General features: G+C 36.9%; 1 protein-coding gene across 2 annotated transcripts in view; it reads left to right on the top strand.

Annotated features, from left to right (window-relative positions):
* LOC126469547 (glycine receptor subunit alpha-3) overlaps positions 1 to 9,979 on the top strand; it is a 478,682-nt gene extending 468,703 nt beyond the window's left edge. For both annotated transcript variants that reach the window (XM_050096664.1, XM_050096663.1), the window contains one exon: positions 6,287 to 9,979. In XM_050096664.1, the coding sequence (XP_049952621.1) occupies positions 6,287 to 6,457 (171 nt within the window). In that variant the 3' untranslated portion in view covers positions 6,458 to 9,979. The remainder of the gene's footprint in view (positions 1 to 6,286) is intronic.
* The last annotated feature ends 2,339 nt before the right edge of the window (positions 9,980 to 12,318 follow it).

Here is a 12,318-nt window from a genome sequence, read left to right as displayed (position 1 = left end):
ATTGGAATCTCTATGACACTGTTAGAATCATACTATGGAGGTACACCCCATCTGAAAAACAGATTATGCATGTCTCACAAAACACTATCCTGTGTAAAAAGACTGTGACACCATTACACTGTCATATTTCTAGGGTAGTGATCACAGGATTATGATAAAGGAGATTAAGATATGTACATGGAGATATTTGTAAACAATGCTTCAGTATCGATGAATTGTGGGTGTTATGTCCCTGAATTTCTTTTAGCAGTCCTCATATACTAAAGGTTTAGCAGTAAGGTTTCCTTGACCATTCAAAGTCCTATATCTGGTCTAGGGATTATAGATGATATCAGGGTAGATTCAGAGGCATACAGACATTTGTTAGTACTCTGTCTTTACCGATATGCATGGAATAGGAACAAATAAATCAATACTACTGCTATGACATAGTCCATACCATGAAATGTACAGTGGTTTGTGAATATGTGTTTAGATATAGGTTCCTGTGTATAGAAGGATTGTGAAATGAATAGGCTATGGTGATTTGAAGAGGACTAAACTCTGGTGTGAGTTGGAACTGATACAGATAAATGTAACTATTGAATTTAAAATAGCCAGAGACACCTGCTACTGTTCCATTATACCACTGACCACAAATGAATAGAAGCAGTACCACTCATAAAAAGTATCTGGATATTAGCATCTGCATGGTGGTGAATTTCTAATTGTGATTTAATGTGCTATTTTTTCTCATTGTGATAGTTCTTTACATAGCCAGTGTTGGGTAGAGGGCTGGATAGCCTTCTCACTAACGGAACAGTGATGTTGCAATGGGATGCGATTTTGAGAGAATTAGCTGGAGTCTGTGACTTGGCTGGGTGTATCTAGAAGAGCCTTACTCATCAAAATCAGGCAGATGCTAATGCCATATACTGAAGACAGAGAATGATCAAAATACAAAACTTCATGGAGAATAGATGATCAGAATACCACAGGATAAGACAATGAAAGTAAATTTTCTAAGAAAAAAGGAAGGGAAGAAGTGACAGTGTTCCATTTTTCTCAGGCTTCTGGTATCCAGGACGTTCTGTACAACTGGTATCCAGGATGCTCTGTACAATAATATTGTATGGGGAACTGATGTGTATCAAGGCATAAGAAGAGGAAGATTTCTGTTCACGACATTGTCAGAGAACATTGACAACAACAAAAGTTTGATAAGTGGAAGTTAGCATGGTATTTTTCATGTTACAGTGCATTAAAACTCTCTCCTTTTGAGAAAATGTCCTGTTGTTAACATAAACCAGGAAAACTTTGTGTATGATAGCCTACACCTAACAATTTTTCTACTTACTCTACCCTGTAGTGTTATTTCCCCAAAAGTGGCAAAAAGCAAAATCTCTGTCCCATTCCACTTCCATAATGCACTAGATGAAGATTAAAGCACTATCAACTGTCTTTAAAACCACAGATATGTTTTTAACCAAAATTTTCCAAAAACTGAGCCCAAGTACATTATAACACAGTGTTGGGTGATGTTATATTTAAAGTTTCATGAAGCATGGAAGTAAAATTAATGGGGAAATTTTCTGAAAAGCTGAAAATATGTCACAATTCTCCACATTTAATGATATGTCACTGCGAACCAGCTTTTTAGGAGCACTTCAAACTTGGGAACTATGATTTTAATCCTCCTGCATATAGAGGTCATTTCTTTGGATTTTATTCTGACACTTCCAGGTCCCCTACAGCTATTGTTATCTGGATTGGATGAAGAGTTGATGTAAAAAAAAACTGTGTGTACCCCACACGCAGCAGTCAGCCACCTGTGTAGCAGCTTCTGACATGTGCACACCTGACCCATTTGGGTGGACCCTATGGTTCCCACCCCTATCGTGCAACCACAGGTAGTCACAGCCTCGCTTGCCACAAAACCTTCAAAGTCTCTGGTTCAATCCTTCCACTCAACTCGGAACAAGGGGACCATGATCAGTCCTGGGGACAATGCTGCAAATTGTGAGGTTAATTGAAATTCCACTCTGCATAGCTGGCCTTCTCTGCCTGTACTGGATTGATCCAAATGTGATCTCCAAGCCCACGTGACAAGTATAATTTGTTGCAGTGTGTACCTCAGTCTGTAGTTGGTTGCACACCAGTCCCTCAACAGCTGCTGGAATAGCCACTTCAACACACTGAATGAGGCCCCAGACATACATATTGAGATCACCTGTAGTTCCTTCTCATTCCTTCCTGCCATTTTCCTAAGGGTTACCAATATTTGCCATACTTTTCAACTGCTGATGATTAATAAACCCCTATCCTTCTGCATTTGCCCACTTCTGACACAAGCCACAGTACGTTTCTCAATAGGTGAAGTGAGTCTCATTGGCTCTGTTTCAGTTTCAGTGAAAGACAGCACCTCAATCTTGTTTGTTGAGGAATCGGTATAACATCCTGAATCCTCCCTACTTCCTGTCTCCCCTATACAGAGCACATAGCCTTAGCACTGGCATGCCATAGTCAAGTGGACAAGTAGTGACAGATCCCACACTTCCTGTAGCGGAGACATGATCCACAGGAGAGGGCAGGTACCTTTGGTATCTCTGGCACACAACTCTCAGTTGCTCTCTTTCTCTCCCAAAGCACCCAGTCACCACAGTTCTCAATCATTTGACAGTCATTAGGACAATTTACAGCAGCTTACAATCATCAACTAACTCATCTCATGATTGAGAACAGCGTTCACGGTGGGGCTACAATGTGACTGGTATGATGTTCCACAGAACAGTAAACAAATGGCTTTAAAATAAGCCTGCTGATTCTCTTTTAACCCGTTAAGCTAAAATATTACTATTTCCCTTTCAGAACTGAAGCTTTTAGTACAGAAAATGAGATTTCTACACTGCCGTGAAAAAAAGTTAGCACACCCATTTAGAGGTCTCCAATTCGTTCCACATTTATTCTTGCTTTAGTGCATAGACAGTATATGAAATTATCACATTTATAGATCAATAGCGCAAGAGATTCTTAGGTACCAGATATCAGTCCATGCTGAAACACCTATATTAGAATGTGGGTTAGCCTCCACAGGCAGCAATGCAGACACCGACTCTGGCATCCTGTCGATCGTACAGATGGCAAATATTGTCCTGGGATACATTACACCGAGCCTGCTTGACCAGTTCGTGTAGTTCTGTAAGGTTTTTAGTTGATGACTCACATGAGACCCTTCTCGTCACACCGTATCCCACACCTGCTTGATTTCAGAGAAGTCCAGTAATTGTGCTGGCCAGAGAAGTTTCCACACATCTTGCAGAGAATGTTGAGTTTCACAGGCAGTGCGTCGATGAGAATTATGCTGCTGGAACAACACATCACTTTTCTGTTGCAAGAACAGCAAAAGAATTGGTCTAACAGTGTTCTGCATGTACTGAGTACTGATTATTGTCCGCCCCAGAAACACCAAAAGTGAATGAGAGTTGCAGCTTGTCATATTCCAGACCATAAGACCTAGGGTTGGGCCAGTGTGTCTTGGACAAATGCACTCTATGAAATAGCACTCGACAGGTCTACATCATACGCACCGAGAACCATCTTCTGCATGCAAGCAGAATGTGCTTTCATCGCTGAAGACCACGGTGCACCATTCCATCTTCCTAGTGATTTTTTGATGGCACCATTTGAGCCGTGCACATCAGTGCTGTGGCACAAGTGGAAGGTGGGATAGAGCTGTGCTTACTCGTGGTTCCATTGTTAATAACCAGTTTGCAACAATTCGTGTTGACATGTCTGGACTCACAAACCCTTTTATCTGTGCTGTGGTAGCTGTACTATCTGCCACTGCTGCCCTTACAGTACGACAATCCTGGCAGTTGTCTGTGTTGCATGGACATCCAGAACCACATGGCCACTGTTGTCAACGTCACCGCACAACTGATGCAGTGCCTCTAACTTGTGTGACAATTCTCCAATAGGACTATCCTGACACTTGGAAGGCTACAATTTGACCATTTTCGAACTCGCTCAGTTGGCTGTGGCAAGCACAAGTGCATCCCTGTGCCAAGGTTGCCTGCTTGCTTCATATTTTTGCACCACACTTAGCCATCTGGCTGTAAGCATTTCCTATTGATGGTTAGACACATGTGACACCCTTGCAGCTATGTCACTATGTTATCTGTTGGTGGACAATGTTGAAACCACTATTGGTACATCTACTATCCCCAGGGTGGCATATGCCATCATCAGATCAAAATTGATGTTGCCTTTCCAAGTGTACTATTTTATTTTTTATTTTATTTTTTTCTGGTAGTGTATTAAGATCAGAGAATACAAGTTGCCTGAAAATTTTATAAGGTTATATTTACTAACAAACTTGGAAGAACCACAGTTGTTGTTAACCTCAATCCTACATAGCACCACAGTAGTATTTCAAACAATCTGTTCTAGGCTCACACCATGGTTCTGCCATTCCTGTTGTGTTGGCAGAAGAGTCAACACCGTGTTACTAGATGAGGCCGAAATGTACGCATTTCAGCTCACGCAGGCTGGTGTGAGGAGGGAAGAACTATACTGACGTGAGGTCTGGAACATGACAAGGAATTAGAATTCAGAAAGCGGACGTAATTAGTTTGATACTTAACTTTAATCCATTAATGATGAACGTCGCTCTTGACGGTACATGAGTCACAATATTATCTGTTCAGAATACATTAGTAATGATAGTGACCGAATATGGCACTTTGCTAGGTCGTAGCAAATGACGTAGCTGAAGGCTATGCTAAACTGTCGTCTCTGCAAATGAGAGCGTAGGTAGACAGTGAACCATCGCTAGCGATGTCGGCTGTACAACTGGGGCGATTGCTAGGGAGTCTCTCTAGACTAGACCCGCCATGTGGCGGCGCTCGGTCTGCAATCACTGACAGTGGCGACACGCAGGTCCGACTTCTACTAACGGACTGCTACCATCTACCAAGAGTGGTGTCTGGCGGTGACACCACAATTCCCATATCCATATTCCTGGTCAACCTTTCCAATATGTTAATCAAACTTTATTTTTAACTTCCACTTTTCTTTAAGCACATGGGGAGCTGGGTCCAAGGCCGTGCTGATGTTATACTCTGAGTTGTAGTTAATAAAGTTATCAGCAGTTTTAGAATACAAGGGAGCAGTAAGATACACTGATGAGTATGGCCTCCAACATCCTCATTCTGACCAAGGTTTTTTGGGTTTTTCAAGCCTGTAAGAAAGCCTCAGTTAAGAGATGTAAGGAGGCTTTTCATACTTGTGTGGGCAAGGTTTGAGCCATTTGTCATCTCCATCTCTGAAGAGCAACATTTAAATGAATGATGCACATGGCACACAAAAGTTTCCTCCCTTAGGATAATTGACATTTCTGATAATAAGACAACCACCTCACCACAGAATTACACTTACAATAACTGCAAAGCCATGGATGGGCAATTATTCATCATTAGCATACCATGAAAATGATAACAAAAAAGAAGATTGCAACATATACAATCAGTATTAACAGGTTCCATTGCATCTGAGCATTATCATTCAAACATAGAAATCAGAAGAGAACTATTATGTGTCATCCTTGATACACTGATCAGATTCTCCTTTGTCACTCCACAGTTTTCTGGAAAGTTTAGTACATTATATAATCTGGTTATGACAGAACTGAAATTATGAGCCTTTAGAAATACGGCAACTGTCTTGAAACTGCTGCACTATAAATCCAAGCGATTTCATAAGATTATAAGAGATTCTGCTAAATTCAGTTTCTTGTTCATTCTCGACAGCTGCTTTAACTATATCAAGAAAATTGAACAAGCACAAGTACCTAAATATATCCAGTGAAGTGAAAAGTAGTACAAGAAAGTCACATTGACTTACCATAGCTTTGGCAACTAATTCATTCTTAAACAGAAAGAGAAAGAAAAATACGTTTGCAGCCTCTCCCTTAGTGCCTACTGATTTCAGGTGCAAGCAATACACCATATTGTTCTTTGACGGAACCTGTGATATATAAATGAACATCATTAGTTATGTACTATGCTACCAGCTCACCAGTTTGCTGCCACTTGTGTATGAAAAGTAGAACATTATCTGCACCTATTCTGATGTGAGAGCTACAAGTATGGCAGCAAAACTTTCCGATGATCTTCAAAGTTCCCTTCACTTAGCATTTAGTAACCAGCTTATAAAAAATAGTGGGAATGACAGAAAATAAATAGTCAATTTCTTTCTCTGAAATTTTGGTAGCAGTGTTATTTCAACAAAAGGGTCATTTTTGTTGCAGGAGAATGCCCGGCTTTTGACTGGGCAACCACCTGCACCTCCAAGACCATCTCCAGCTCAAAGGAACAGGATTAGAGCCATCAACATTGATCGATTCTCACGAGTATTTTTCCCTCTGCTGTTTGCAATTTTAAATTGCACTTACTGGGTTATGTTTGCTGAGTTCTTGTAATTGTCTATCGATTTTCAGTTTAAAATATGATTTGTTAAAGCATTTCTCTAAAAAATGGAAAGAGCTAACGTGCATATCATGTAGTGTCAGAAATTTTTTAGAAGCTTCTATTTATACATGGAAGTAACTTTCTGCTCTGGCACTGCAAATAGTAATTTTTCTTCATTTTCAGTCTGGTTAATGTGAGTAAATGTAATTGCAAGACATCAGATGAATAATTAATGAATGTATAATCTGAGGTTAGTTCAATCACAAGAACTGCAATGCAGTGGTACAACCAAATATGCTTTTTGTAAATCCTGTACTAACCACACAGATTGCAAGAATTTTCTGTCGCAACTAACTTTTGCTAATACTGGTGCTATGTGACAGATATCTTCATAACATAAATCAGAACTCATAAAAAATGCACAACTAGCTATATGTGAATGTTAGTACAGATTACTAGAATGCACCTGATGGAATGAAACTGTATTTGAGATACAAAAACTTCTATAAATAAAATGTTAAAATATAGTTGGAATGTAAGTGTTCTCTGGTACAATAGTTATAATGACCATTTTAGTGGATAAGTGGACCTAAATGTCATAATTTAAAGAAAATATGGGATGTTTAATACTAAGTTCCTAAGAAGCTACATGAAAAAGAGTTCATAAATTTATTGTATAGTAGCAGTCTGTACAATGTCACATGCTACAAGTGTTATAGGCCCTATAGGTAACTGTTTGCAACTTACAATTGCAATTAATGTCACAAAAATCATTCCAAAATTTTGTTGTTTGGTGTGTCTTCTTGTTTATGTATGTTTAAAAATATTTATGCTGCGCTAGGAGCATTTTTAATATAAAATTTCCTGGTGAAAAAATTTTCTTATTTAGTATTTCCAGCATTGTCATAGACAGATTATTCTCCCCAGTTATTAGTGGACATTATCTAAATCAAAAAGAGGGAGAACATTTTGGAACAATTTTATATAATGTTGCATAGGTGATTCAAAGATAATAAAAAATCTTATGAGTATTTCCAAATTCTGCTCATGGTGACCATTTTCATCAATCACTAATAAATACTCATTAAATCACAGAGAGACAGAACATTTTGACTGACTGTTGCCTTTATGATAGACATCAAGGTATTACTGTATTTCATAAAAAATAAATCATCAACAAATTTCATCACATTTTGTGTGCTGGTAATCAAAAAGGAAAGTGAATAAATAACTTGTTTTTTAGACAGTCCTTCCTCCACAGTTAGGTTTGGAAGGACAAAAGAGTCATGGATGCTACTATTACAGATGTGAATAGGACATCAACCAGTGTATACATTCTTAAGCAAAAGATGTGAATAACTTGTTATGTGAATATAAATCTTCAGATTAAAATGTTAGTAAGGTAGAATTGTTTTCAGTGTGTCATAAATATTGTACAGAAAGCACTGAGTGGAAATTATAACATTGGAAAAGTGTGTTTGGTAAATACATTGTATGTGTATCTCTTCATAAATGAACTAAAGCTATCTGTAAGGTAACATGAATGTGAAAGAAAATTCCATTCATCATTCCCTGGAGCTCATATTTCACATTATAAAAATTCATTGGTTGACAAAACTTATTTGGTATTAGAATATAGTTCCTTAAATCACTTTGAATTTAATGGACATGTACATGAATGCAGTACAGTGTGGTACAGCAAAATAGTCATATACTTGAACATAAAATGTTACTTCAGTTTTACAGACCATATAGATTGTGTGTCCCATACTGAAAATTGCCTGTTATTGATCTCATAGCCATGTATGTTTCTCTTTTATCTAATCCTCTACAAACATGTCTGATTCAGCTAAAGCACTCAGACAGAAAAGCAGCAGTAGTTCAACTCCTGGGAAGGCTGAATTCCAGTCAAGACATAGTATTAAGGCCACAGACAACAGGAAATCCAAGTCTATCCAAATCAATATTATTTTACAAGCACAAAAACTGAGCAATTTCCTTGTCATATAAAACTTTTGTTGTAAAATGTGGTACCAAGTATAAATATTTAAATCGTGTTGCATGTCAGTTAGTGAATTTTTTATCTTAAAGTATGCTATGTGACTGGCAGTGTGTATGGATTTTTCCAATAATTGTGTGGGAATTTTGCTTAATTTTAAAATGAACTCTACTTTTTCTATCATTGAAATGTCTTTGAAATGAGTTATAATAATGCACATTCTAAAAATTTACACAATGTTCCTGAGTATTTTTTTTCTAATTTTGCAGTAAATGCTAATGCAACAGAAGTGTCATTATTCATGAGTGATCTTCATATTTTGAAAGACCAAAGTACTTGCAGCAGAAGCATTAAAGTGATTACATCTCAGTTACCATATTTTGTAAGCTTGAAAAATCAGACAAGAGTAAATAATTTAATCTTTTCTTTTGCATTTGTTCAGTACAGAAATATATTCAGTTCTCTCAGTTGCCAATAAAAATAATAAATATTCTGACACTTGACAACACAGAACTCTCAACACCACATAAGGTGAAGGAAGTTAAAAAAACTGTAATGAAAAATATTCTTAAATACTACTGAAACTGTCTGCCAAGTTATATAGAGTTTTTAACTTGAATAAATGTTTCCAGTTTACTGCTTATAAAAATGACTTGTTATAAAAATTGTCTGTGTAAACATGTACATGAATAGAAATGCTTTAAATTATTTATGGCTTTTGATGAAAATTATCATCCTTTATTTTTAACTGTTGCTTGTAACTACAAATAATTTATAAAATTTGCATTCTGCACACACAATTTCCCTCCATCAGATAAAGGACTATAAATAACAGTTTGGTGGCAACCAAGTCTTTTCTTCAACACACATGAGCTGCATTCCATATCCTAACATAATTCACTCAATCCCAGTCACAACATAATTAATTCCCATCCTTTTATGCAATGTGATGTCATGGTTCAATCCAACGCACAAAAGCACTTACACAGTTTAAATAAGCCACACGTATTCTTCTCTTCTCTTTGTATCTTTACTTTTACTGGACTAACTGTAACTTCAAACAAATATCACATGTGCTTCAAAGAAATTGAACAGGCTCAAAACATTGCTTGTCAGAATTTGCAATAGAGAATTCTGTATTCACTTTCAAATAACAGTGTACTCCTTCACCTTTATCCCTCCTCAATCATTTCTATGTAAATAAACATCTTATCCAAAATATATAAACATACTTTCAGAATTTCTGGAAAGATAAATACAGTGATGGTGATAAAATTTCCTCTTTGAGATTTGGAATCCGTACAGAAGTGTTCCAAGATAATATTCCTCCAAGACTGTACAAATGATATTGGCTGCAACACTGAAAATTTAATTTATTTCACAGTTAACAAATTAACCTTTACCATAAGTCACTATATTAATATCATTTACTTTCAAGTCTTTTTTTCCACAATATTACTGTTATGGTTACAGTTACAGTTAATATGAAAAATGATTTTTAACAATGTTGTACATCAAGCTTGTTACAAAAGTTTTAAAATTTGTGCTAAATGAGAAATGTATAATTTCTATTTTTTGCTTATTATGAGAAACATTTTCTGAAGCTATCTTGCTAAATTAAAAAGTAGAAAGCATCATTGCAAACAGTACAATAAATGTACTATTGAAAAGTATGCTATGCAGAAATTATAAAAAAATTATGCTTTTCATAAATCAAAGAAATGCAGGGGATTGCTGAGTAGAAAAAGAAAGATAGCAGCAAAAACAAGATCATCTTCTAAAACAGCAGCTGTGAGACAGATAAATATAAACTCAAAGTATGTACAAGCTAGATGATAATAAATTGAAACCAGCAGAAATCACATTTAATGAATTTTTCCTTACCTACAAGAGTACTTTTTATATATGTTGTCAATGACTAAAATTTATTTTCTGGAAGAACAAATTATATAGTGTCATTATTTGTGTATGACATTGGCTAGAAGCACATAACTTATATACAGAGACCCACAACCTCTCTGTTTCTTGGATATAGGGAAATCTCTACAGAGTAACTTCATTTCATGTTGTTTATGAAGTTTTTGGTAGTGATTAACAAGACATGTTATGTCATTTTCTGTGAGCTTACCAAGTATTTTCACCGTGTGGATGATTAACATCTGCTACAAAAACTAAAAAGCTGTTGTGCATGTGATACCTTCTCTTACCCCATCCCCAGTCCCCTACTCATATCACACAAATCAAAATGAATGATAAGTTATAGTTCTAGAGATAAATAACCTGTTACTATTCAGGTAGATGATGGGCTACATCACAATAACGTTTTCTTAATCTGTATTTATAAATGTTTTTTATTGATGTTAAGACAACACTATTATTATAGCTTGTATTTTCACAGTCCATACTGTCTTATGAGGCAATACTAATGGAAAATGGGCCAACAATGAGTAAAATACACTTCTGGTCATTGAAATTGCAACACCATCAAGGTGCATTGCAAAAAACATCAAATTGGCATGAAGTCTATTACCTGCTTTGGCATGCAAATGATTATTGTCTCAGTGAACTGCACAAAGTATATAGGGGCAACACCACCTACATTCAGTGTAGAAGGAAAGATTATGCAGTGTGTATCTAATTCAGAAACTGCGTATGCAATAAGGAGAAACATCTGCCTACTCATGTTGGAATTTAATAGCAGCAGTGTCATGGCCTACGAAGACTGCAGTTTATCATTCCATGATATTGTTGCTCACATTGGTCAGGATTCCACAACTGGCAGCTGAATGTGGAACCAATGGGTGCAAGACAAATATACTCATTGCCATGCAGGCCCCATATCGCCAGCAAGTAATAGACAGATATATAGATGTTTTGGTCATGCAGGATCATATAGCTGCATAGCATACCCTTAGTCTGGAAATGCTCTCCTGACTCATGACCTGCCCTCACAGATCTACTTATGCTAATACCTCTCTCCTACCTTCCAAACTTCACAAAATTATACCACATATCTTGCAGTACTAACTCTCCTCAAAGAAGGGATACTGTATAGAAATGGCTTAGCCATAGCCTAGGGGATTTTTTCCAGACACACTTATAATCTGCCACAAGGTTTTAAATCAGCACACACTCTACTAAAGAGTAAAAATTTGTTCTCCTAGGTTGTGACTAAACTATTTCTCCACAGTACTCTTTCCTACAAGAGTGCTAGTCCCATCAGAGGTGTAGAAAATCTTCTGTGAAGTTTGAATGGATGCAGCGAGGTACTGGCAACAATAGAACTGTGAGAGCAGGTTGGAAATCATGCCTGGATTTCTCAGTTGGTGGAGCATTTGCCCACTAAATGAGAAGATTCTGGGCTCACGTTCTGGTCTGACACACAGCTTTAATCTGCCAAGAAGTATTAAGATAACACAAAACTGTGGGGTTGCCTCAGCTGTTCTGACACACCTTAGTATAGAAGGAGCTCATCTGTTGCTTTTGCCAGCCACTAAAAGTGATGAATTCTGGTACAGGGTTGCAGCACAGAATGACATATCCGTATTTGTTGTCTAAGTTCTGTTTGACTCACTGCCCATCCAGGATAGATTCATTGTTGCTGTGAAGATGGAAGCTCTGTGTATCGAATTTTGTACCCTGTATACATCCATATCACCTACAGATTTAATCATTTATTCTTCTGCCTACAATGTATACACAGAATAAGGGAAAATTTTGTTACTGGATACCACTCCAGGTGTTACAATTTTAATAGTCATCAGCGTAATTATTCTTGTAAAGTAAGTAATTCGATTGTTTTATCATAATAATTACTGTTCAGGGACTGTAATATACTTACATTGGTATTACAGGAATTCCTCTAAACATAAA

This window comes from Schistocerca serialis, chromosome 3 (assembly GCF_023864345.2).
Source record: "Schistocerca serialis cubense isolate TAMUIC-IGC-003099 chromosome 3, iqSchSeri2.2, whole genome shotgun sequence".
Lineage (NCBI taxonomy): Eukaryota > Metazoa > Arthropoda > Insecta > Orthoptera > Acrididae > Schistocerca > Schistocerca serialis.
Note: the sequence above shows the minus strand (reverse complement) of the source record. Positions and strands in the feature narration are given on the sequence as shown.